Source organism: Mchenga conophoros, linkage group LG3, assembly GCF_057382185.1.
Source record: "Mchenga conophoros isolate Kocher_MC1m ecotype Shallow Benthic linkage group LG3, M_conophoros_male_GT1.1, whole genome shotgun sequence".
NCBI classification, from domain to species: Eukaryota; Metazoa; Chordata; class Actinopteri; order Cichliformes; family Cichlidae; genus Mchenga; species Mchenga conophoros.
The window spans coordinates 18,221,399-18,247,700 of NC_140528.1; the positions used below are offsets into that span (position 1 = coordinate 18,221,399).

Here is a 26,302-nt window from a genome sequence, read left to right on the forward strand (position 1 = left end):
ATATTTGCAGCCAAGTGCAAGAAGGAAGGAGAACGATTGTGAGGACGAGTTTCTGGTGTTGGGGCTATTCAAAGCCTTACAAACCTCTTCTACTGTGACAGGTGTGAAGGAAAAGGTATCAGTAAGCAGGAACTACGAGCAGAGTTGTGTGCAAGAGGTTTACCATCAGATACTGTGCTGAACAAAGAGCAAGAAGCAACAAAGTGTTTGTTAAAGCAACATTTCAGTTTTGTGTGACACAGGAGTGGAGTCGATATTTAAGTGAGGAGGAAGCTCTGAGGAGTCACAGCTGGCAGAGACACTTTATAGTTTGCCAAAACCTCCTACGGTCGTTTGGACTGTCAGTCGTTAAAGTAAAAAATAGTTACATCTTGATGATGGAGGCAGTAATCCGATTACACAGCTAATGAAAACGTAGCCAATCAGCATCAGAGCCAGACTTCCTGCCCAGGCCTGGTTTCTCTCATGTAGGAGATCGGCCGGTACTGAACCAAACCAGGCCTGTCCCGACCTTTCACCCTGACCTGGCAAAAAGGGGCGTGTCTGTCCACAAAGTAGACACAACTCTCCTGTAAATGTTCCCAAACTGACATTGTCAGCCTGTTTAATACGACCCCAGTTCAAACTGATGCGGGCTCGGAGCGTGAGATTTTAGTGTTTCTCACAGCACCAACTATGCAGTGATCACTCAGGTCGTTGGCAAAAACTGCAGATGTGGAAAACTTACGCAGCATATTAGTTAAAAAAGGTCAATAAGAGCAGATTTATCTGGGTGTTTAGGATCAAGGCGTGTGAGGCTTTAAATAATTTGAGTCAGTTTTAAAAACAAGCAGCGTGCCTTAAAATCATCAGACACAGAAGAAAGCCAGTCCCAATGAAAATCATCCATCTGAAAGACGTCATTAAAATGCAGCTCAGATAAAAGTTGAACCAGAGACGGTGATGTGCTGGGGGAAGCAGGTGGAGGCTGATAGCAGCCAACAACAGTCTGATTTCCAAACAGATCAATAGTTAAGGCCAAGATTTCAAATGGCTGAGGTGCAGATGGAGAGAACAAGACTTGAGCAGCAAGACAGAGCTTCACATAAACTTCCAGACCTCCGCCTTTTCTGGGACAGTCTGAGAGCTAAATGTTAAATCCATCAGTTGCTACGTTTTTATCCAGTAAAGATTTGGAAAGTCTCAGAAACAACAACGATACCAGCACCGCTTGAACAGCCCAGATTCCAATCATATCCATGTCAGGAAGCACACGACGTGATGCACGTGTAACCCAGACAGTTTTTAACATCTGCTGGTGTTTCACATTCAGCCAGAGGCCCAGGGTTAGGTTGGATACCAGACAATAATAAAAGCATCGTTATTAGACTCTAGAGCTCGTTTATAGCTGACACCACATGTAGAGTTTAAGTTCACACAGAGACGATGACATTTTTCTAAAACCAGCAAACAATAAACAAGAAATGTAACAAGAGTTTCAGAAGAAGCTGTTTTACAGAGAAATGATTCCCTGAAGACAAAATTATTATTATCATCTTTATTTCTCCAGGTGAAAATTTAATTGAGATTAAAAATGTTGTTTTCAAGAGAGACCTGGCATCATGGCAGCAAGAGTCAGAAATACATCATAATTCAAACAAATACAAAATAGGAAAAACATCCTACATAAACTTCATAAAGTTTCATTAACAGACTTTGAACAATGGACTTCAAACTTCCCCCCAAAACAACAGAAACACATTTGAAGATAATGAATGACATTTATCCCTCTAAAGAAGGACTTAGACTACGATTTAATATGAATGAGAACATGTTCATAAATGGATGCAACCAAAGATTTCATCAATCCCTGATTTAGAGACAACAGAACATTTGGTTTGATTTCACAAGATAAGAATGACGACTGAGTTGGAAGATTGTTTTATGTTTAGTCAAATCTTTCATACATAAAGTCGGATTACAAAATCATCCCCTAAGTTTGTTGTTTTATTCAAGGAATTGAAATTATGGAGAAAATCTGTGAAATGACTTAAAGAAAACAAACCACAAAAACTCTATGATGCTCTAAACCCCCTGGTTTAGGTCGGCAAAACTTTACTAGATCCGCCCCTGCACAGTTACCAGCTGTCAGCTTGACAAGATGACATGATCAACATGACAAGAACTAAACATAACCACGCAGACATGACACATGAACCAGGGAGACTTAGTACAGGGGGAGATGACATAAACAACTAAGGAACAAAACTAAACTGCAATCTAGAAATTAACTAGGTGAACTAAGCTAGGTGCAAATGAATACAAAAGATACATGAAACTCAAATACTGGGTCGCTTGACCCAGGACCATGACACCGATACTCTAAACCTCCTGGTTTAGGTCGGCAACCTTTCTGATGATGAGTGCATCTAAAACTTCCTCAGAAGTCAATGTGTCATATGATTGCATTAGCAATAAATTACACACTATATAGAACCACTTTATAGGATTATATTTGTGCGCAGATGTTTGCAGCTATCAGCGAATAGTTATCAGCTATTTTGAAACAAAAAAGACTTTTTATCCATAACGGCAAATGAACTGTACAACAGAAAATACAAATGCTATTTATGGTCTCCTCACAACAATGATAAGAAAAATAAACTGGGCCAATATGTCATGTTTCTTAATACAGAGACACACATGTTAATGTGATCTCTGGTCTCCCACTCAGAGACACAGGTCTCCGAGTGTCCAGCATTCAGACCTGAGGACTCTCTTCATGTGAGAGAAAATCTGCTCACACAGATATGTAGAGCCGAATACTGTCAATAAGGCCTCTGCAATGTTCTGAAGACAGTTAAACCTGTCAGGTAGTGATGTCCAGCAGGTGAAAATGCAGCTCCATGAACTCCAGAGTCTTGTTGGTATAACTGTCAGCTACTTAGAAAAGGATGCTGGTGTTATTTGTCTCTCAGAAACAGTTCATAACTTCCCTTCAACACATTCATGTCACCTAAAAGGTAAACCTGTTTCTCCATCACCTGTTCAGCTCTGATGATTCAGTAAGGACATCTCCTGGTTTCATCTTCATGTTTACCTCTCACCACATATCCAAACCGATACCATGACCAGCAGCTTTACAGCTGTGGCTCCAGCAAACATCAGTTGATACTAGAAATTAATATTAAATAAATTCTAACAACAGCTGATCAAGCTTAAACGTGCTGCTGTTGTTTAGCGCGACATCCGCTGGTTTCCTCTTTCTGGCGCAAAGTGGATGATAAAAAAACAAGAGAGAAAAGCCGATCAGCTGATCATTGATCAGTTTCATGATTGAAGTAGCAACAGTAGAGGGAGGGGAGAGAATGACAGTGTAAAGACACAGAATAAATCCAGCTTTGTGTCTTTTCCATTCTAGCTGAAGTCCGGGACAAATTGCGTAATATTTTCTCTGAATACGAGACGATTCTGTTTTTTACAGGACGGTTGGAAACTCTAATAAAATAAAGTTCACTATCAGTAACATCATAGCACCACCCAGCTGTATAGAAACTCCGTCATGCTAGCTAGTACGCAGTAAGAGTTATTGTAACTGACTGTAAAAAGTCAGCAACATGAAAATAAACTGCACCTAGTGTTACATCCTGTTTGTTTGCTTCCATCTGTATACATGTCCAGATTCACTGTTATGTTTCTATTCTTACATTGCTGTGTGATCACTGTTCCCTCTGCTGACTGATGTGACCTTTTGTATCTCACACTGATACTTGTCATATTTGTATCTGCGCCTAAAAGATAAAAAGTTTTCCATGCTAAAACACAGCTCCACCTCCTGCAGTTCTCCCTCTGAACCACTAGATGTCTCTGTTATCTAAATGAAGACGTGCAGCACAGCAACCACAGCAGCGCTCAGATCACACGTGTCCTGTTATTATGTATAAAAGCATGAAACAGGTGAGACAGGTGGGATCAATATTAATGTTGTGGAAATATATGAAAAAGCAACAGAAGAGTGAAAACATTTCCTGTTTCTAGAAAGATCTTTCAGCTCACAGCTGCTCACAGACTGTATTTACAAGTGACAAACTTCAACTCTACAGTACATCTACAGTATATATCAAATATATTCTGTATTCAAATCTATTGAGTGATGTTTGAAAGCCTTTCCAGGTGAGTTTGATCCAGGAGGGTCTGAAGCCAGAGTCAGACAGAGACTGTGCAGAGACTGTAGAAGGACAGAGCAGCAGCAGAGCAGTCCAGATACACTGATGATCCTCTGTCAGATCCAGAGGGACACACAGGGATGATGCTGGACTCTACATTGTGTCTGACAGTGGAGCTGTTCTCAGAGCAGTTCACTCTGCAGCACTGACAGTCATCTGCACTTCTTCTCATTCCTCTGTCAGTCACTGCTGGATGAAGCTCTCCTCTCCACCTCCCAGTAACATGGCCCAGTCAGAGCGTCTCTACACACAAGCTGCTGCTGCTTCAACCTCTCTGGATCATCAGGACACAGCTCCTCCTCTCTCAGCACACACACCGTCCTGTTTACCATCACCAGCTCCACCTGCAGAGAGAAGAAGGAAGAGCAGAGGAGATAAACGAGTGTTTCCAGAGACTCTTCATCAGCTGTCAGTCAGTGATGCAGCACATCCAGTATAAAGAGCAGCAGGGACTTCAGTGCTGGGACTGTACTAGGACTCATTGTTGCTTCACTTTTTCTAATCTTTGGATTTTTATTGAAGTTGATGAAAATGTTTTTCCCTCCTAGTTTGAGTTTGGACTTTCATTCATTAGAAGAACCTTGGTGTGTCCACTCTGAGCTCTGTAGGAACCCCAACAACAAGCCCAACAATCCAGATGGACGGTTCCAGCTGTTCACTGGAGGAATTCCATCCAAACATCTGCTCTCACTAAATTCTTCCTCACCTACAGACTGTGTTCTTCACTGCTTTAAACTTGGAAACGAATGCAGTCATTGGTCTGCGTGCTGCTTTGTTCAGAGAGCTGATTGGCTGTTGACAGTGTTTGATCAGAGCGTGTCAGCCGTTACTATGGTGACCATAAAGGTCAGAAACAGGAAGTGTTTGTGTCCAATCCTGAAGCCTGTCACCATTCTCCTCTCACAGCTTCACTGAGAAGCTGCAGCTTTACAGGAAACACTGGATCTTTGTTTCATACTGACTGTGTTTAGTACAATACTGCTGACAGCACCACCCACTCACTCCATCACTCTACTGACCTCAGAGTCTCCAGTCTGTAGTCTGGACTCTGCTGAAGATCAGACAGCTGCTTCACATCTGGATCCTTCAGGTTGTTTCCGTACAGGTCCAGCACTCTCAGATGGGAGGGGTTGGACTTCAGTGCTGCTGCCAGATAATCACAGCTGATCTCTGACAAACCACAGCCCCACAATCTGTATAAAGAATGAAAGATGTAAGTTTATTAGACAAAGTGCTTGAAATCATTCAGTGTTTCATCATCTGTTCAGAGCTGAAGAAGGTTCAGAATGTAGAAGTTTAGAAAATGGAAACTCCAAACAGCTGAAGCCAACAGGAAGCAGCTTCAAACAGGAAACTGTGCAGAGTTTCAGACTATATGTCCTGATGCAGCCAGTTGGATTTTGGAGATTTGAATCTCTTTTCTGTGACTAAGTCCTTGAATCATTTCTTTCAGTTGGTCCAACAAGACAGACTAAGTGTTGGACATGTGTTGTGGCTCCATTAGGGGAGCTTCTAAATGTGATGTGATGGCCCCTCTGGGTCTGTCAGGTCACAGCACTGAAGAGAGCTCAAACTGGGCACACAGTTGTTCCAGTCTGGACCAAAGACTCTATACTGGGACTGAGGGACTGCTTTGACTGCACCCACTGGGACTTTTTAAAGGCTCATGTTCTCACTTAGATCATCGATTTCTACTTACATTTCTTTCTGGGAAAAATGGGGATTACTTTGGAAACAGGAAGTATTTTCCCCAATAAGCAGCCCTGGATTAGTAAATCACTCCAACATGTTCTCAGGCAGAAGAAGCTGTCTTGTTATGAGGGAGAGAAGAAAAAGATGGAGGCACAGAAACTTGTTGAAAGAGAGATAAAGCAGCTAAAATCAGGTGTAAAAGTAAAGCAGAGGATGAGCTGAATAAAGGACACTCAAGGCTGGCTTGGAAAGGAATGAAGTCCATGGTGGGGATGCAGGACAAGGAGCAAAGATGAATGTGATGCTGAATCAGCAGAAGACTTGGACTCATTTGATTCCAGCTTTGATATCATTGATTTCAATGAAGAGCTTTGTGATTGTAGCAAAGGGCTGGTAGCTCTGAGAGTCCCACTGATGAGGTGTTTGTGTGGAAATCTCTTAGTGGGACCAAAGAGAGAAAAAGCCCTGGTCCTGATGCTGTGGGAGGGAAATGATTGAAGTGTGCTGTGAGGAACTGACTGGGAGGTTTTCACACATTTTCCAGTCCTCCTTGGAACAACAGGAAGTTCCCAGCATATGGAAACAAAGGTTAAGTGTCCTATGGCACTCAGTGATGATGGTGCTGTGGCCCCACCACCTCCACCTCTTTGTAAAGGAACTAACTGTCATCTGAAGCTTCAAATGGAACTAAGACTTCCTCCACTAGGTGGCAGTGTCTGATGAGAAAGTGTTAGTGGAGCTGGCCTGGAGTCAGAAACAGGAAGATGCAGGATTTGGGCTGAAATGGGGAAAAGTGGTTCGCACTAGTGCCTTAAAGCAAGAAGGTTGTAGGTTGAAGCTTGTTGGCCTTTCTGTGGAGGTTGGATGTTCTCCCACAGTCCAATGAAATGCTGCTTAGGTTCATTGGTGCTTCTAAATTGGCTGTAGGTGTGGATGTGAGAGAGTGCTTCTCTGTCTCTCTCTGTTGGCCCTGTGATGGACTGCTCACCTGTGCAGGTGGACCACGCCTCTTGCCCTATGACAGCTAGGGCACAGGCTGCAGCCCTGTGAGCCTAAGCTGAATAAACAGTTAGCAAAAATGATCCATAGAGGGCCTGAAATCCCCCAGTTAGCAGTTTGGTAGATAGCTATGACATGCTAATCCCATCCAGCAGCTGTATTCTACCTGTAAGCTGATCCCTGCTGAGCCAAAGCACTTTTTCATATACAAATTACAACCTTTAATAGAAACCTATTGGTCAGCATCTTATTAGCCTGCTGTTAGCTTCATTCCACAGAAAACTGAGAGAAACTAACAGAGTTGATAAAGAATAAAGAGAAATGTGCTGATTTAAAGCCTTTGAAGTGCTTCAGATGATCTCTGTCCACTTCTGTCCACTCATTCATTCATGTAAGCTTTCTAATGCAGCTTTGATCTTCACAGTCTGCTTCATGAAACTCATTCTAACCCTGAATGTCAGAGTGTTCCTCCTTCTCTTTCCCATCATTCATGCTGGCAGTGGAGGAGATTTGGATGTTGGACTGTGTTTTGGATGATGTGTGTATGTTTGTGTTGGACTGCTGTCTGTAAAGCAAACGCACATTTTGCTTTGGATTTCAGTGTCAGACAGACTTTAAGGTGGAATGAAGAGTTGGAGAGTTTCACAGTGAATTATCCAGTGGAGGATTTTTCTTCTTCTTTGAAGGTTTGAAATGTGAACATTGTTCTGCTGCAGTCAATGGACTAAACCAGAGAAGAAGAAAACAGACTTTACCATGAAGATCCTCAGTGTGGATCAGTATAATATCAGCCTGATGTCTGCAGTTTAGTGTCAGCACAACTTTCACATCATATTCATCTCAGCACAACTAAAACATGCTGACTGACCTCAGAGTTTCAAGTCCACATCCTGGACTCTCCAGGAAACCACACAGATGCTTCACTCCTGAATCCTGCAGGTTGTAGTTGTCACTCAGCTCCAGCTCTCTCAGATGGGAGGGGTTGGACTTCAGTGCTGCTGCCAGATAATCACAGCTGATCTCTGACAAACCACAGACACTCAATCTGTATAAAGAATGAAAGATGTAAGTTTATTAGACAAAGTGTGAGCTTGAAATCATTCAGTGTTTCATCATCTGTTCAGAGCTGAAGAAGGTTCAGAATGTAGAAGTTTAGAAAATGGAAACTCCAAACAGCTGACAGAGTTCATACGCCTTTGTCAGGGTCAAATTCAAGCAAGACCATGTGAAAATTAAAACACATCATCCTAGGTGAACTTAAACACCTTTGTTCCCCTTTTGTTAAGACATAGAAAAGTACACCACACAAAAATACTGCAAAAGGAAACGGTCGCCTTATATACATAGTGTATAAACTCAAAATGCACATTTCACTTCAAATTAAGATTAAGGCTTTGAACAGATCACATAGTTCAGTTCAACATATAAGACTTTAAGAATGCACAAGCATCTACTTAAAATCTATTTAATTTATCATCCATGATATTATTTTGTACAATTCCAATGTATTTTGTTCATCTCCCTTAAATAAACAGGCAGTCTTAAAGTATGAAATATTCATATACAAACACATATAAATGTGTGTACTGTCTCAGTGGCTGATAGTACCCCACAGGCCTCAGTGTGAGCTTGAAGACATTTATAATGTTTAAGTAGTTTAATGTGCAGGTGCTGACGATAAACACATTTTGAATGAAAGCCGGGGAACTTTGGTAGCACAGAAACAAGTGGCTATTCTTTGTGACTATATGGATCACTCACAATACCATTATTTCACACAAAGGCACCAAATTAATACTCAAAAAAGCTGCAGCAATACACACAAATATAAACAGTACTTGGTGACAACTTTGCTTTTAGCCTTTAACCCTTCTTGACTACTTTTGATGTGGCCTCTATATTTTACCTTTAAAAACAGTTTATCTTGCCAATCTGTTATTTTCTCATTTTGACCAACTGTATCAGCACAATTTATCTAAATTCAGACAAAATTTAAAATACAAGTAGAAAGTGATATTTTGACTGTAAAAACCACACACATGTTTAACGAATCATCTTCATAACTTGAAATGCAAATAGAGATTGTACATTTTTAAAAATACGCACACGTTTTGCAAACAACAAAGTTATATGGTACTATTTACCAAAAAATGCAGCCAAGGCTCAGACGTTTTTCATATAATCATTTCAAACTATTTACAGAACAATCAGGTGTCAAACAATAGTTTGTGTCACTCTAACACATATGAGAACAGCACAGGGATAAACCTGCAGGTCTGACAGCAGGTGTGTCACTCAGCGTTTACACTGCAATCTGCCTTTGTTGGCTTTAAGGCAGCAACTGTGACGATCACTAGTAGAACTGACACACAAAACAAAACAACAGCTACACACTAAATACACAAGACAACAAACTAACTTGAGACCAAACACGGTAAACGTCACAAATCTCTCACGTATCAAAACTCTCTCTCTCTTTCGCTCACTCGCTCTCTCTTGCCGGTCACTCCTAAAACTTCCCCCTTTTGCTAAACAACCAAATGTCATGTTTCCATATCATTTTTGATTGGTCGACGTGGTACATTTTCCCACCTATAGGGCTTTGGAGCGTGATGTCACGGGAGATGGGCCATGCCCCCTTCCGCCATGACAGTAGGCCAGCCAAAGGATACCATTTCAGCTATGGATCGTACGTGTTGTGTTGTCGGTTGCAACGTTAGATCACACGATCGTGAAGGCAAGAAGCTGGATAACGGGCTCTCTTTTCATCGTTTTCCATCCTGGAGGCAACGTGAGGGATCCCATGTATCCGATATTACTAAACAAAGATGTCAGGCTTGGATTGCAGCGGTGAGACGAGCGGATATCGAGTTCTCTGCAATCCCCAGCTTTTTGTTGGTTTGCTCACTGCATTTTCTTTCCAGTGAGTTCTAAATTAATTCATATCACTCTTGAAAGGCTTTTAGTGTTATTTTCAATGTGCTGAGGTCATAGATAATGAGATAAAACATGCTAATGTGTGATGCTGCAGAACCACATCATGTCGACTGAGTAGCTTATGATTTGGCATTATTGCAGGCAAACCAGCATATGAAATGGATGTAACAAATCCAGACTGGGCACCAACACTGCACATGGGGCATGACGACATACCTGTATCAGACTCGGACCGGCACTCAAGGCGTACGCAACGGAAGCGAAAAAGAGCACCCATCGGAGGTAAACAACCCCCCCCCCCCCTCTAAAAACATACTAAATTGCTATCACTGTACACTAATCCGCACATAACTTCCAGATGAATCACACACCTGTCATTGGAATATTGGTGTACATTTACCTTATGTCTAATTTTATCTTACAGGCTTTCGTTATGCAGCTGCAGAGTCTGAAGGTGTGCCCCGTGCAGAAGTGATTGATGAAGATCTGACAGAAGACCAACAGCAAAATCACAATGTCATGGAGGCAGTGGACAGCAGTTGTGTTGGACAAGTGGAGGTTGAGGTAGCAGCTGCAAATGTGGATATACTGAAGAAATGTAAACCTTTTAAAATGATGACAGATTACAAACTCTCAGCTGTGTCTGTAATCAAACCTCTGTAACTTTGCTTCACTTCAGCAGCATCAGCTCATGTTCACATGTTGATTCATGGTTTGCTTCAGTTTTTGATGGACTGCAGAATATTTTGAAGGTTATCTGCTATAAAAAGCCAGAACAGGAAAATCTGCTTCATGTGTTTCTGTTTGATCCTCAGTGACTTTGACACAAAGGCCTCTGCTGTGATGATCACACCTCTGATCAAGTCTCACAGTGTCAGCTTTGTTTTTATACATATGGATATGTGCTGATAAATGATCAGAGTTATAATATTTCCCACTGTCTGCTGTGTGCCGTGACCTTTGACCTGCTAAAGACAGTCAGCTGTGGATTATTCATTGTTGTGTCTGATACTTAGAACTGTGAGGAAGAACACTACACAGTTAATCAGGGTCCCCTCTCTCTGAATCAGGAAAGGTGGGCAGGCCGCGTGTGGGCCGCGGGCCATACGTTGAGTCTCACTGTTTGAAATGTGAACATTGTTCTGCTGCAGTCAATGGACTAAACCAGAGAAGAAGAAAACAGACTTTACCATGAAGATCCTCAGTGTGGATCAGTATAATATCAGCCTGATGTCTGCAGTTTAGTGTCAGCACAACTTTCACATCATATTCATCTCAGCACAACTAAAACATGCTGACTGACCCCAGAGTTTCAAGTCCACATCCTGGACTCTCCAGGAAACCACACAGATGCTTCACTCCTGAATCCTGCAGGTTGTTGTTGGAGCTCAGGTCCAGCTGTCTCAGATGGGAGGGGTTGGACTTCAGTGCTGCTGCCAGATAATCACAGCTGATCTCTGACAAACCACAGCTCTCCAATCTGTATAAAGAATGAAAGATGTAAGTTTATTAGACAAAGTGTGAGCTTGAAATCATTCAGTGTTTCATCATCTGTTCAGAGCTGAAGAAGGTTCAGAATGTAGAAGTTTAGAAAATGGAAACTCCAAACAGCTGAAGCCAACAGGAAGCAGCTTCAAACAAACACAACAAGAGAAAAAACTCTGAATGTTTCACATTAAAGTCGTACATTTATCATAAAAACAGGACAAAGACTTGAAAAAGTCGTGTTTTTCCTTCCAGGAACCACAAGGCTTCACTTTTAAAGGTGAAGTGTGAAAGAAATGGACATATTTGAAGTCCAACACCTTTTTCCAGTCACATTATTAAAGCAGACAAACTACAAGCTCATTTTCATTCCAACAAGTCATCTTCTGACCTGGACTAACAACACTGGTCTCTATGTGCAGCTGGCTGTGAGACCAGTGCTCAGGGAGCGTCTACAAAGTGCAACACTGAAAGAACATCACACACTAGCTGTGTCCCAAAACGTCGGCTGCATCCTTCGGAGGACCCGGTATTCGTGGTCTACGTGGGCCGGGTCCTTCAAAGACCGAAAAGGCTGGAAGTGCGAGGCTGTGAAATGGGACGGTCGAGCCTTCCGATTTGCGTCACCGCTGTGTCGGTGGAGTTTAATAAACTCGGCCGTCTGCTCCTTGCTATCTAAAATATAACAGGACACTGGCGTAAATTCTCGACCGTCTCACACTTCTGTTTAATCAGTTTCCTGTTTAACGTTTATTCAGCTGTGTGAAAATCCCGGAGGAACTTTGATCTCAGCCAAACCGATTTACTCCGGAACAAATAAAACACAGAAAAAAGGCAAACAATTACATTTTTAAGTTATCCGAGTGACTTATATATCGTGTTTCACCTGAGTAGCGAAAGAGCGGGGTCTGAAAACGATGAAGCCGGGTGTCCGCTGCTCTCGCCGGCTGGAGTGACCATTGAACCCCCCGGCTTGCTAGCGAGCAGGTGGGTAACAGACGTCTCCGAAAACGTCGGCACACTTTTGCAAATATGCGATGTCTTGATAAACCGAGCAGATATTTGAAGTTTACACAGCTACTTTCTCGCCTGAAAATATGTTAAAAGTTTATTTTGTGACCCAGAAAGATTAATAAGAGTAATTTGAAAACTTAGTAGCAGCCGCCATTGTTGGCAGCTGAAATTTGGCTGGGCCGCGCTATGAATTCTGGGATATGGTGGGCCACGAAGGACACACCCGACGAATCCTTCAAATTCGGGGAAATGAAGGACGCATTTGTCGGGCACATTTGAAGGAGTCGACAAATACGGACAGCCTTCATCGCCTGGCTGTGACGTAATCGGCCTTCAAATGCAGCCTCTGGAGGATGCAGCCGACGTTTTGGGACACAGCTACTAATTTGCTTCCATCATCCAACCTGAAGAGGAAACAGAGACGCCTCCCCTTCAAAGTAAAAGCTGCTCCTTTTGGACACAGTATCAAAGAAAGTCTACAGTATAACATAGAAAAGACAGAACAAAGTTTTGGTTGTTTTTAAATTGTGCAGAAATGAAACTACACTAAGCTCAATTATGTGACAGACATTTCATCCCATGTCAGTTTGGCCTCATCCTGGGCCGGATTATCCAGCACACACTCTGACCACAGGTCCATGTTGAGCAGGATGAGCTGCTGGCTAATCTGGAGGCTGTAGCAGCAGCTCACAGTCACAGTGGGTTTCCACTCATGAAAAAGCTCTGGCTGCTTCATTTCTCATCTCATATCAGAGACTTTAATGCTTCACTGAAGCTGTACTGTGATGCTTCCATATTCCAGTGAGGCCTCCATAATGATTTCAGCTGTTCTGTACACACACTGTGTGCCCTGTATGGCTCAAAGTCTCTGCAGCCTGTTTTTATCTGCTATCATCAGATCTTCATCATCCTCATTCACATCCCTCACACACTCTACAGCCTCATCAGCACTGACTTCATCTTCACTGACTGATGGAGCACAACATGAACCTGTGGAGGCTGAAACACTGTCCTGTCAAACATCTCCCCGTCACCACTCCACTTCTGTCAGCCTTTAAATGAACCCTGCTCAAGTCTGTCACTTCTGTTTGGAGCCAAAAGAGGTTAAAGATTACGCCACTACATTGTTGTCTAGAAAATATTAAAGTGTATTTGGTGACACACAAAAAAGGGTAAAAGTATAGTTTGGGTCCACACATGTCCAAACCCTGGTGTGTAGGCCTACTTAGTATTGAGAAAAGCCCACTAAAAGAACGCCCACCAGACCAAAGCAATGGTTTTGACTTGATCAGCATTAACCCCGCCCCCTGACTTTGATGGGTGAAGCTGACAAATAAAATGTATTTATGAACAGCGATGCAGGGCCAGGAGTAGCAACGTGAATTAAATAAATACATCATTAAATAATTCATTAAATGTGTCAGTAAAATAATTAAAATAGAAAACAAACCAACAAAATATGTAATTAACTAATTTGAATTGTACATAAATACTTAATGAATTATTTTAAATGAAATTAACCGATAATTCATTGTGATTTTGTTTTGTGTTTTGATGAGCTAATAATCAGCTCTCTTTTTCTCATTGTTGTTCTAAGCCGCTTATCCAAAGGTAAGGCACTACCTGTTGAATTATTTCCAAAGTGTGCCAAATTGGACATTACAAATTAAAGTCTACTCACTGAAATTACTGGGGAATGTCTGCTTTGATTTTGATGAGAATCTCATGACAGTACTGAGGATTTAATGCAGTTGGACTGCTAAAAATGATTGAATGCGGTTGGACCGCTAAAGGATTTAATACGGTTGGACCGTGGAAAGCAGTTGGACTGCTGAGTGATTTTAGTATATTAGGGAATTTGGTTATTGTTTGGGGTGGAGCCCGTATTGGTTATAAGGTTGGACCTGCTTCAGTCTTACACTTTTTTGGCTGTTTTACTGTTGTTCCAAAGTATTATAAATTATTCAAGAACGTCAGTTGGACTGATAGGAAGCACAGTGCTCAGAGGTAACGCTTGCCAATGCCAAGGACGCTTAGGCATTGTCCTCGAAGAGGGATAGTCAGTTGGTCACTGTGGAGCTTGGGGCACTCCAGAATAACCAGGAGTTAGAGTCTCCTTACCGTTTGGAACGGTAGTCTGCGCTTTTTTGGCCAGCAGAAGTTGGACTTCGGGCGTGTAACTTTAACTTAAAACTTCGGGGTAAGCCTTGGCTGTGAAATGCCAAAAATAGAGCTTCAGGCAAAGTTTGGGTTGGTTGACGCTTTTAAATTGAGTTAGGGATTTTAGAGATGAGGCCAGAAACTGTTGGACAGATACTGGTTAATTGATCACAAAAAAGTTGGACTTTATCGGTTGGACCGTTAACTTAAATTTGTCGAAATTGTTTAGGTGCTAAAGCTGACAGATGTGACAGTGGTTGTAAATATAAGACGTCTTTGTAATATAAAATAAGAGATCTCTGTGTGAAAGGAGTCTGAGGCAGTGCTGGAGCTATTTTTAGACTGTGTGTGTGTGAGTGTGAAAATGCAAATTAGTCAGCAGTGAACTGTTTAAACCACAGTTGGTTTTACAAATACTGCTGCAAACATTGTTGAGTGTGTGTTTAAGACGCCATTTATGTTCATTACAGGGCTATAAATAAAGTTTTGAGTTGCCGTAGTGGATGTATAGTAATTGACTGAGTTTTGATATATAAATATAGTGAGTGCACTGTATATATTTAAGACTAACATATTACTTTTAGGAGTAACCTCTCATCAGCAATAAATGCTGGTGTGTTTTATTTTTTCTATTCTATGTGTGTGCTGTGAGAATTAATAGAGGTTTCAATTGTTTTCTTTGACTTGCTCTTTCTGATTATGAAAGGCATGTCTGAAATACTCTTAGGAAAGCGTGTTGTGAGTATATTCCTCAACTCTTGTCACAGTTTAAGTGTGTGAATGCTGTGAGTAGCAGGCTTTGAGTGATTGGGTGTGATTTGTACAAAATAATAAATAATAATAACACTATGAAAGTTGATAGTAGAGTGAGTGCAGAAGTGGAAGTGTGAGAGAAAAGGCGGTGTGTGTGTGAGACGATCTGACAAACGCAAAGAATTTAGTATATTTAGAAGTGTGTGCGTGAAATAAGGGTGAATTGTTTTAGATCAAGACTTAGTAAAACAAGAGTTTTATTAGCCTGTAAAAAAAACAAAACAGGAGAGATAGAAACAGAAAATATGGTTCTGAGCAGCTGCAAGGTTGACAGGAAATGGTGTGTGTGACAGGAACTTTGCATGCCCATAAAAGGAACTGACTGTGACAAGTGAGCACACAGAGAGAGAAACATACGAGTTAAACTCCAGGCAGATGAAGCAAATGGAGGTTTTAAGAAAAGAAATGAAAAGGATATTAATTGTATGCTTTAGTGTGTCAATACAGGTGGACTTCTTTCAACCTAGAATCTTGAGTACAAAACCATTGATTAACAGAATTGGGAGGAAAACAGGCCAGATTTTGGCTTAAAATTTTACAGCTTGACCTCCCACTTGTCCCGATCCTGAGAAGAAGCTCATAGGACAGTTAATCTCCTGATGAAGACCGACAGAACATCGTGGACTTCAAGAATTAACAGCAGGCAAAAGACAGTGCAACTGAAACTACACTGACGATACCAGCAGCAGCATGGAAGAAAAGCACGTGATGGAAAATGCACGGTGAACTGCAGGCTGGTAAGAACAGTGTGACATAACTGTTTAAAGACACTGAATGGGATATTTTGCCAGGCTGGGATTTAATCTAAAAGGAAAATACTGAAAAGAGCAACGGAGAAGAAACAGAGAAGAAACAGACTGTGTTTGCTGGGGATCACAAGACAACAAAGGACACTAAGAGAAGGGCACAGGGGCCAGTGGGAAGGTGAAGCCCAGACGAGTTCGACTGCGAGAATAGAGGGTACAATTGGGTTGAAATTGAAGCCGGAACTCAGGATGGTTTAGGGATGTCCACGTCACAAACAAAGAGGTAAACAAAAAGAAGGTAAAATAAAGAGAGAAAATAACTGACAATTACATTAATGAATAGAAGACACACATACAGATATTACATAGATTTATTTTTAGGATAAAGGGGAGAGCTTATACGTAGAAATGACTTTTTATACATATTGCATTTTGTGCCTTTAAGGGAGTTATGGCTCAATTCGTCTCTTGTGGGTCACGAGCCTTTGGCTAGCGCTATGATTAGCCAATCTACTGTGAGGATGATATGAGTTATTGAAGGATTGCACACGCTTACAGACATATAGAGTCCATAAACACACATGACAGTATTGATTCCAGGCAAAAGGCCTCAAATTAATTTAGCGTTTAACTGAACTTGAGCTGGCCCTGTAACAAGTGACAGAAAAGAGGAACTGAATAGGAGTTTCTTGCTTTAGAGAAGGACCAAAGGAAGGAAAGCATATATTTTGGTTAAGTCTGATAAACTAGAATGAGAAGGTATTGTTACATCAAAGGAGCAAGATGAAATAAAAAGGCTGTACCAAAAACAGGTTATAACATAGGAAATGTGAGTTTTAAAATGAAGTTAGTGTTAACACACAGGAGTTGTTTCAAGGCAGCGTTTAGCTATGATAAAATGTATGCAGGAGTAATTGCTTATATGTTTAAACTTAATTGATTAAAGTGGTTGTTTTTTTGGATCTTTTAGTAGAATAGGCGCTTATAATGATTTTCTTGTGAAAGGAGATTCTAGGTCAGAGTGGAGGCCTTGCAGCAGCGAGACTTCTGTGTACAGGATGTTGATGATTAGATAAGGCAAGCGACAGGAAACGCATGCAGGGACGTGAAAGCAGCATTTTAAGAGTTTTAAAATGATGAGTAACGTTGAAGAATATATATAAATACAAGTCAATAAGTCAAGAAGATAATTAGGATCAGGCTTTTGATTAAAGAGTCCCAAAGATGATAAGTTAGGGAGGTGCAGGAAAAGGTGTTTGGTTTGCTTTACACAAGATCTCGGCGACCACAGGGGGGTGAGGATCCTGGAGGCCCGAGGCATGATGGACCACAAGAGAGGGACGCAGAAAAAACCTAATCATACACATGGAGTGTTCTCGAGGGGGAGCTGGTGTTTATTACTGGGCCACTTAGATGACATGAGGTTGTCTGATTTGCTGAGCCAGAGGACGGCTAGAGAGGGTCAGAGCGGGAGTGGTGACCCCGATGTCCATGATGCCATGGATGGACATGGAAGCAGCTGAGTGGGCCGAGGAGTGACCCAACACAATGTATTGTGACCTCTGGTGTTCCAGAGGTCGAGAGAGGGAGTATTGAGATTGGAGAGATATTTTGCTGCTATTGTTAAAGGCTCATGTTCTCACTTAGATCATCGATTTCTACTTACATCTCTTTCTGGGAAAAATGGGGATTACTTTGGAAACAGGAAGCATTTTCCCCAATAAGCAGCCCTGGATTAGTAAATCACTCCAACATGTTCTCAGGCAGAAGAAGCTGTCTTGTTATGAGGGAGAGAAGAAAAAGATTGAGGCACAGAAACTTGTTGAAAGAGAGATAAAGCAGCTAAAATCAGGTGTAAAAGTAAAGCAGAGGATGAGCTGAATAAAGGACACTCAAGGCTGGCTTGGAAAGGAATGAAGTCCATGGTGGGGATGCAGGACAAGGAGCAAAGATGAATGTGATGCTGAATCAGCAGAAGACTTGGACTCATTTGATTCCAGCTTTGATATCATTGATTTCAATGAAGAGCTTTGTGATTGTAGCAAAGGGCTGGTAGCTCTGAGAGTCCCACTGATGAGGTGTTTGTGTGGAAATCTTTTAGTGGGACCAAAGAGAGAAAAAGCCCTGGTCCTGATGCTGTGGGAGGGAAATGATTGAAGTGTGCTGTGAGGAACTGACTGGGAGGTTTTCACACATTTTCCAGTCCTCCTTGGAACAACAGGAAGTTCCCAGCATATGGAAACAAAGGTTAAGTGTCCTATGGCACTCAGTGATGATGGTGCTGTGGCCCCACCACCTCCACCTCTTTGTAAAGGAACTAACTGTCATCTGAAGCTTCAAATGGAACTAAGACTTCCTCCACTAGGTGGCAGTGTCTGATGAGAAAGTGTTAGTGGAGCTGGCCTGGAGTCAGAAACAGGAAGATGCAGGATTTGGGCTGAAATGGGGAAAAGTGGTTCGCACTAGTGCCTTAAAGCAAGAAGGTTGTAGGTTGAAGCTTGTTGGCCTTTCTGTGGAGGTTGGATGTTCTCCCACAGTCCAATGAAATGCTGCTTAGGTTCATTGGTGCTTCTAAATTGGCTGTAGGTGTGGATGTGAGAGAGTGCTTCTCTGTCTCTCTCTGTTGGCCCTGTGATGGACTGCTCACCTGTGCAGGTGGACCACGCCTCTTGCCCTATGACAGCTAGGGCACAGGCTGCAGCCCTGTGAGCCTAAGCTGAATAAACAGTTAGCAAAAATGATCCATAGATGGCCTGAAATCCCCCAGTTAGCAGTTTGGTAGATAGCTATGACATGCTAATCCCATCCAGCAGCTGTATTCTACCTGTAAGCTGATCCCTGCTGAGCCAAAGCACTTTTTCATATACAAATTACAACCTTTAATAGAAACCTATTGGTCAGCATCTTATTAGCCTGCTGTTAGCTTCATTCCACAGAAAACTGAGAGAAACTAACAGAGTTGATAAAGAATAAAGAGAAATGTGCTGATTTAAAGCCTTTGAAGTGCTTCAGATGATCTCTGTCCACTTCTGTCCACTCATTCATTCATGTAAGCTTTCTAATGCAGCTTTGATCTTCACAGTCTGCTTCATGGAACTCATTCTAACCCTGAATGTCAGAGTGTTCCTCCTTCTCTTTCCCATCATTCATGCTGGCAGTGGAGGAGATTTGGATGTTGGACTGTGTTTTGGATGATGTGTGTATGTTTGTGTTGGACTGCTGTCTGTAAAGCAAACGCACATTTTGCTTTGGATTTCAGTGTCAGACAGACTTTAAGGTGGAATGAAAAGTTGGAGAGTTTCACAGTGAATTATCCAGTGGAGGATTTTTCTTCTTCTTTGAAGGTTTGAAATGTGAACATTGTTCTGCTGCAGTCAATGGACTAAACCAGAGAAGAAGAAAACAGACTTTACCATGAAGATCCTCAGTGTGGATCAGTATAATATCAGCCTGATGTCTGCAGTTTAGTGTCAGCACAACTTTCACATCATATTCATCTCAGCACAACTAAAACATGCTGACTGACCTCAGAGTTTCAAGTCCACATCCTGGACTCTCCAGGAAACCACACAGATGCTTCACTCCTGAATCCTGCAGCTTCTTGTTCCTGGTCAGGTCCAGCTCTCTCAGATGGGAGGGGTTGGACTTCAGTGCTGCTGCCAGATAATCACAGCTGATCTCTGACAAACCACAGCTCTCCAATCTGTATAAAGAATGAAAGATGTAAGTTTATTAGACAAAGTGTGAGCTTGAAATCATTCAGTGTTTCATCATCTGTTCAGAGCTGAAGAAGGTTCAGAATGTAGAAGTTTAGAAAATGGAAACTCCAAACAGCTGAAGCCAACAGGAAGCAGCTTCAAACAAACACAACAAGAGAAAAAACTCTGAATGTTTCACATTAAAGTCGTACATTTCTCATAAAAACAGGACAAAGACTTGAAAAAGTCGTGTTTTTCCTTCCAGGAACCACAAGGCTTCACTTTTAAAGGTGAAGTGTGAAAGAAATGGACATATTTGAAGTCCAACACCTTTTTCCAGTCACATTATTAAAGCAGACAAACTACAAGCTCATTTTCACTCCAACAAGTCATCTTCTGACCTGGACTAACAACACTGGTCTCTATGTGCAGCTGGCTGTGAGACCAGTGCTCAGGGAGCGTCTACAAAGTGCAACACTGAAAGAACATCACACACTCATTTGCTTGCATCATCCAACCTGAAGAGGAAACAGAGACGCCTCCCTTTCAAAGTAAAAGCTGCTCCTTTTGGACACAGTATCAGAGAAAGTCTACAGTATAACATAGAAAAGACAGAACAAAGTTTTGGTTGTTTTTAAATTGTGCAGAAATGAAACTACACTAAGCTCAATTATGTGACAGACATTTCATCCCATGTCAGTTTGGCCTCATCCTGGGCCGGATTATCCAGCACACACTCTGACCACAGGCCCAGGGGCCACGCACAGCTGGGCTCCATCCAAGAGACAGCAAACAAACCAACACAATAATAAAAAGCACCATGTGATCTTCTTACATCTTCAAGACAAACATAGTAAAAACATGAGCATATTTGTTTCCTGATAAAATGATGTGACAGGTAGAACAGAGTAAAGTGGTGATGTTACAGCCTTTCTCCCCTCTGCTGCCGAGGCTGTTAGTCTCTCCCAAACTCAGCTACAGGACTTCCAAATGAATGAAAGCAGCAGAAGTGGCTTTACAAATGAAAGAGGAAGAGGAGAAGAAGAGGAGAGGGAGGCCACCCTGACCATCACTCCAGCTGAAAACATCACACTTCCATTAAAGTTGGTGAGGAAATGTTGAGCAGGATGAGCTGCTGGCTAATCTGGAGGCTGTAGCAGCAGCTCACAGTCACAGTGGATTTCCACTCATGAAAAAGCTCTGGCTGCTTCATTTCTCATCTCATATCAGAGACTTTAATGCTTCACTGAAGCTGTACTGTGATGCTTCCATATTCCAGTGAGGCCTCCATAATGATTTCAGCTGTTCTGTACACACACTGTGTGCCCTGTATGGCTCAAAGTCTCTGCAGCCTGTTTTTATCTGCTATCATCAGATCTTCATCATCCTCATTCACATCCCTCACACACTCTACAGCCTCATCAGCACTGACTTCATCTTCACTGACTGATGGAGCACAACATGAACCTGCGGAGGCTGAAACACTGTCCTGTCAAACATCTCCCCGTCACCACTCCACTTCTGTCAGCCTTTAAATGAACCCTGCTCAAGTCTGTCACTTCTGTTTGGAGCCAAAAGGAAAAACTGTTGTTCAGTCGTTTGGAAAGACAACATTTCTGAAAGCACTCAAACTTCTTCACATTTGTCTTCAGACACATCCTGAACATTTAGGAACTAAAGAAAGTTTCAAACATCAAAGACCTGAAATATAGAAAAACTACAACAGCTGCAGTCAGTGAACTCACCTCAGAGTCTCCAGTCGACAGTTTGGACTCTCCAGTCCAGCACACAGAAGCTTCACTGCTGAATCCTGCAGCTTGCTCCAACTCATATCCAGCTGTGTCAGATGGGAGGGGTTGGACTTCAGAGCTGAGGCCACAACTTCACAGTGAGACTCTGAGAGTCCACACAGAGTCAGTCTGTGATGATAGAAAATATAAAATGTGTTATTATAAAAGCAGAAAATCTGCATTATAAACACAGACTGAATGTATATGAAGACAAAACAGAGTGAGGTCATAATCTGATGAATCTGCTCTTCACATCTGTGCTTCAGCTCCTCTTACTGTGTTTGACATGACACAACGATTGAGTCTCTCTCAGACCTGCAGACTTTTAATGAGAATCTTTGTTTGGCTTTAATCTGCAGATGAAGGAGGAAGATGGTGTCACATTTAGGCTTCCATAATGTCCACAGTCTGTCACTGAGATCTGATCCAGAGTCAGAGTGAAGACACACATTTGGACTGTTTCCTGTTTTGACTCCAGAACATTTTGAATGAGTTCAGCTCAGTGAAGAGTTCCAGCTGGAAAGATGATCTCTGTTTGCTACCTGCTGTCAGGTACGACTGTTCACGTCCACACGCAGGAAAAACCTGCTGACTGTTACCAAACGGAGCAGAAATCTCATCACTGGACAATAATGATGAATGAACTCAGAGCTGCTGATATCAGATCTGATTTCAGGGGAACTAAACACAGAAATGATTGGCTCATTTGAGCTTTCTGAGCCATTATCTGCTGGTGTGTCGCTAGTTGGCAGAAAATGATTTGTATTCCTGTTCAGGGCTTCAGTGTTTATGAGTCCAGATCCAGGTGACAGCAAGTCAAAATGATGTTACCTGTCTGTGTCCAGCAGCAGCCTGTATTCACTTTGAATATTGTTATAACCTGACATGGATCAGTTTGTCTTTGATTGGTTTGTAAATGTCACTGTTTCCATTGGACCTGAGTGACGTACAAAGACAGAGAGGGAGAGAAAGGAGAGAGAGGATGGAGACAGCAAAGAGAGAGCAAACACAAACAGGTGAGAGTGGACAGGTGACCAAGGTCAGCAACCAATCAGAGAGCTTCTGTTTGACCCACAGTCACTGATGATGACTGCACATAACCAAGCAGTGTGTTACTCTGATATCAAATATGGATCCTGCTCTTATAATAATGATCATCAGATGATATTATTGTGTTATTTTGTAGCTGAATACGATGTTTGTGTGATTATCAGTGAAAGAAGCAGTGAGGAGGATGGAGAGAGAGAGAGGACAGAGGCTGAAGTTAGAAACACTAAAAGGATTTTTCATGGATTTCATGGATGATTTGAGTGATTTCCAGCAGGACACTTAAACATGTCAGTGGACGTCCTAAAGAACATATTCACTGATATGAAACGTGTCATTGAACAGGATTAATATCAGTGGAAACATGGTGGAAACAGCTGTGACTGCATGGATGTGACACACTTCAAATCTGTTCTCCACTCTTGGATTTGGGATCCATGGAGCTGCTGCTGAGTCTGTACAATAAAGGAATGGTGTGGAAGGTTGCAGCGTACGGACACAAACACTTTGTGCTTACAATCTGATTTTATTTTCAACATTAAACTACTAACCTACACTGATCAATGATGTTAATGATCACATCTGGACTCACCCAGCCTTTCTGCAGTTCCTCACAGCTGGAATCAGTCTCTGTCGTCCCTGCTCTGATGTTTTGTACTTCTGCAGGTCCAACTCATCCAGAACCTCCTCTGACATCTGCAGCATGAAGGCCAGAGCTGAGCACTGGATCTCAGAGAGTTCCTTCTCTGATCTGTTCTCTGACTTCAGGAACTCTTGGATCTCCTGATGTACTGAGAGGTCGTTCATCTCCATCAGACAGTGGAAGATGTTGATGCTTCTGTCAGGAGAGATTTCATCACTGTTCATCTCCTTCAGGTTGTTGATGACTCTCTGGATGGTTCCTGGACTGATCTCTGTCTGACCCAGCAGACCTACTAAGAGTCTCTGGTTGGACTCCAGACAGAGGCCATGAAGGAAGCGAACAAACAGGTCCAGGTGGCCATTTTCACTCTGGAGGGATTTCTTCATGGCTCGTTTAAGGAAATCATCCAGAGAGGACTCGTTGTATTTTTTTCCCAAAAAGTTCTTCAGCACCTTTGTCTTCCTGTTGGTGTGACAGTGGAACTTGTAGACAGCAGCCAGAAACTCCTGAATGCTCAGATGAACAAAGCAGTAGACTGGTTTCTGGAAGATCACACACTCTCTTTTGAAGATCTCTGTACAAACTCCTGAGTACACCGAGGCCTCTGTTACATCCAGACCACACTGCTCCAGGTCTTCTTGGTAGAACATGATGTTTCCTTTCTCCAGATGTTCAAATGCCAGCCTCCCCAGCTTCAGAAGAACTTCCCTGTCAGCCTCCGTCAGCTCCTGTGGACTCGTCTCATGTCCCTCATGGTACTTGTTCTTCTTCTTCTTTGTCTGAACCAGCAGGAAGTGTGAGTACATGTCAGTCAGGGTCTTGGGCAGCTCTCCTCTCTGCTCTGTAGTCAACATGTGCTCCAGAACTGTAGCAGTGATCCAGCAGAAGACTGGGATACTACACATGATGTGGAGGCTCCTGGATGTCTTCATGTGGGAGATGATTCTGCTGGACAGCTCTTCATCACTGAATCTCCTCCTGAAGTACTCCTCCTTCTGGGCGTCAGTGAAGCCTCGTACTTCTGTTAGCCTGTCAACACATGTAGGAGGGATCTGATTGGCTGCTGCAGGTCGGGAAGTTATCCAGACGAGAGCCGAGGGAAGCAGATTCCCCTGGATGAGGTTTGTCAGCAGCTGGCTGACTGATGACTTCTGTGTGACATCAGACAGCAGCTTCCTGTTGGTGAAATCCAATGAAAGTCTGCTTTCATCCAGGCCGTCAAAGATGAACAAAAGCTGAGAGACAGCCAGCTTCTCTGCTGTGACCTTCTGTAATGTTGGATGGAAAACATGGAGCAGCTCCAGAAGACTGTACTGCTCATCTCTGATCAGGTTCAGCTCCCTGAATGAAAGCAGAACCACCACACTGACATGTTGGTTCTCCAAGCCCTCTGCCCAGTCCAGAGTGAACTTCTGCACTGAGAAGGTTTTTCCAACACCAGCCACGCCGTTGGTCAGAACCACTCTGACGGGTCTCTGTTGGTCAGGTAAGGCTTTAAAGATGTCCTGGCACCTGATTGGAGCGTCATGGAGGGCGTCCATCTTGGAAGCTGTCTCCAGCTGCCTCACCTCATGTTGGGTATGAACCTCTTCACTCTGTCCCTCTGTGATGTAGAGCTCAGTGTAGATGGTGTTGAGGAGGGTTCTACTTCCTGTTTCATCACTTCCTTCAGTCACACGTTCACATCTCCTCCTCAGACTGATCTTATGTTCATCTAAAACCTCCTGCAGACCAACATCTGCTGAAAGAAAGAAAAACAATGAGACTAAAGAGAAAGAAAACTCTTCAGTGTCTGAACAACACAAGAAGTCCAGTTTTCAGAAATGAGTCCATCAGCAGACAGATGTTCAGTCTTACTTTGTACACAGCTGCTCTGACTGGCTGTCTGCAGTCCAGCTCTGCTTCTGGATCTTTCTCCACACTGTGCAGAAGCTCTGATGGTGACACAGAAAAGTCACAGTGGAGATACTTCTGTGCACCTTTGATTAGACTCATTATAAAAAGGAAAACAAAGTTTGAACACAGTCATGTTTCCAGTTCACTGACTTACATTTATTCCATGGACACTCACTCTAACCTGAAGCACAGCTACAACCCAACATTGTTGAGGCCTCATCTCCTCCTGTCCTGACTGTAGAGGTTAAATATGCAACAACCAACAAATAAAATAATTTGGTTCATTTCAAAGAAATTCACACGGTGACCAAGTAAAGTAACCGTAGTAAAGGAGACAACATCCCGTTGATGGTGGGATTATTTGAAAGATTTGCTTTAGTCACGTCACCAAATGCAGTTGAACCACCCGTGGATCCATGTTTGACCATTCTACCACTCTGAGCTCTGCTTTTGAATCATTTTATTATTATCATCATTCATTTATTCATTCTTTGGAGGGGGGCTATTTCCTAATGCCGCCCTAATAAGCTGATGTTCAAGGGGAAATATAACAGAAACTCTTTCAGTGTTATTCATTAATAAATTAACAGATAAACTGTGAAGAAGAAAAAACTGAGATTTAAAGGAGAGAGTGAGAAACTTGATCATCCATCCTCATAATACATGTTTATCAGTATCTGCTGTGACCATACTGCAGTAATAACTACAAGTCTACATTTCTGTGACTGTTGATCAATCACAGCAGGAATCTGAGCTCATCTCTGCACACAGAGCAGCTTCAGCTCTGGGATAAACTGCTCGCTTCACGTCCTTCTCAGCTCACAGACACTCATCCTGATATTTTCCTTTAACATTTGATGGTATAATTCATCTGAGTTTACACTTTATCTGCATAAATACAGAAAAACAGACCCAAACACCAGAAACCATCAGTTTCACCATGTAGAATATATTGTTGTTTCCTTTTAATTCAGAGAAAAACTCTGATTTGGATTTTCTCTGTTCTCTTTGCCACAGCCCATCCCAGCAGCAGCTGAAGCAGCTGACTGTCACAACACTGAATAACACTTTAGGAGGAATTTCAGAGGTCAGTAAAGCTCCAGTTTCAACATCAGTTAATTAATCATAGTTCATCATAAATGTGAACCTGGCTGGCACACATGTTAATGTTAGCCAT

General features: G+C 42.3%; 1 protein-coding gene across 2 annotated transcripts; it reads right to left on the reverse strand.

Annotated features, from left to right (window-relative positions):
- Window positions 1-1,522: 1,522 nt before the first annotated feature.
- On the reverse strand, window positions 1,523-25,160 carry LOC146577520 (protein NLRC3-like). 2 transcript variants are annotated; one of them, XM_085268300.1, is made up of 8 exons: window positions 25,087-25,160; window positions 23,179-24,970; window positions 21,495-21,668; window positions 19,578-19,754; window positions 11,137-11,313; window positions 7,765-7,941; window positions 5,225-5,398; window positions 1,523-4,549 (listed from the first exon to the last, which is right to left on the reverse strand). In XM_085268300.1, exons 2-8 carry the CDS (start codon window positions 24,768-24,770, stop codon window positions 4,537-4,539), a joined length of 2,484 nt encoding a protein of 827 aa, XP_085124426.1. In that variant the 5' UTR covers window positions 24,771-24,970; window positions 25,087-25,160; the 3' UTR covers window positions 1,523-4,536. The 2 variants fall into 2 exon arrangements, with proteins under 2 accessions (XP_085124426.1, XP_085124427.1); XM_085268301.1 differs by lacking the exons at window positions 1,523-4,549; window positions 5,225-5,398; window positions 7,765-7,941; window positions 11,137-11,313 and having other exon boundaries at window positions 19,559-19,754.
- Window positions 25,161-26,302: the final 1,142 nt, after the last annotated feature.

Bases quoted from the DNA above. Each gene is read 5' to 3' on its own strand.
- LOC146577520 (XM_085268300.1), bottom strand. From the start codon at position 24,770: ATGGACGCCCTCCATGACGCTCCAATCAGGTGCCAGGACATCTTTAAA. The intron at 7,942-11,136 runs GTCAGTCAGCAT...TTCTTTATACAG, and splicing joins TGTGGACTTGAAACTCTGGG to ATTGAGTGTCTGTGGTTTGT. The intron at 5,399-7,764 runs GTCAGTCAGCAT...TTCTTTATACAG, and splicing joins TGTGGACTTGAAACTCTGAG to ATTGTGGGGCTGTGGTTTGT.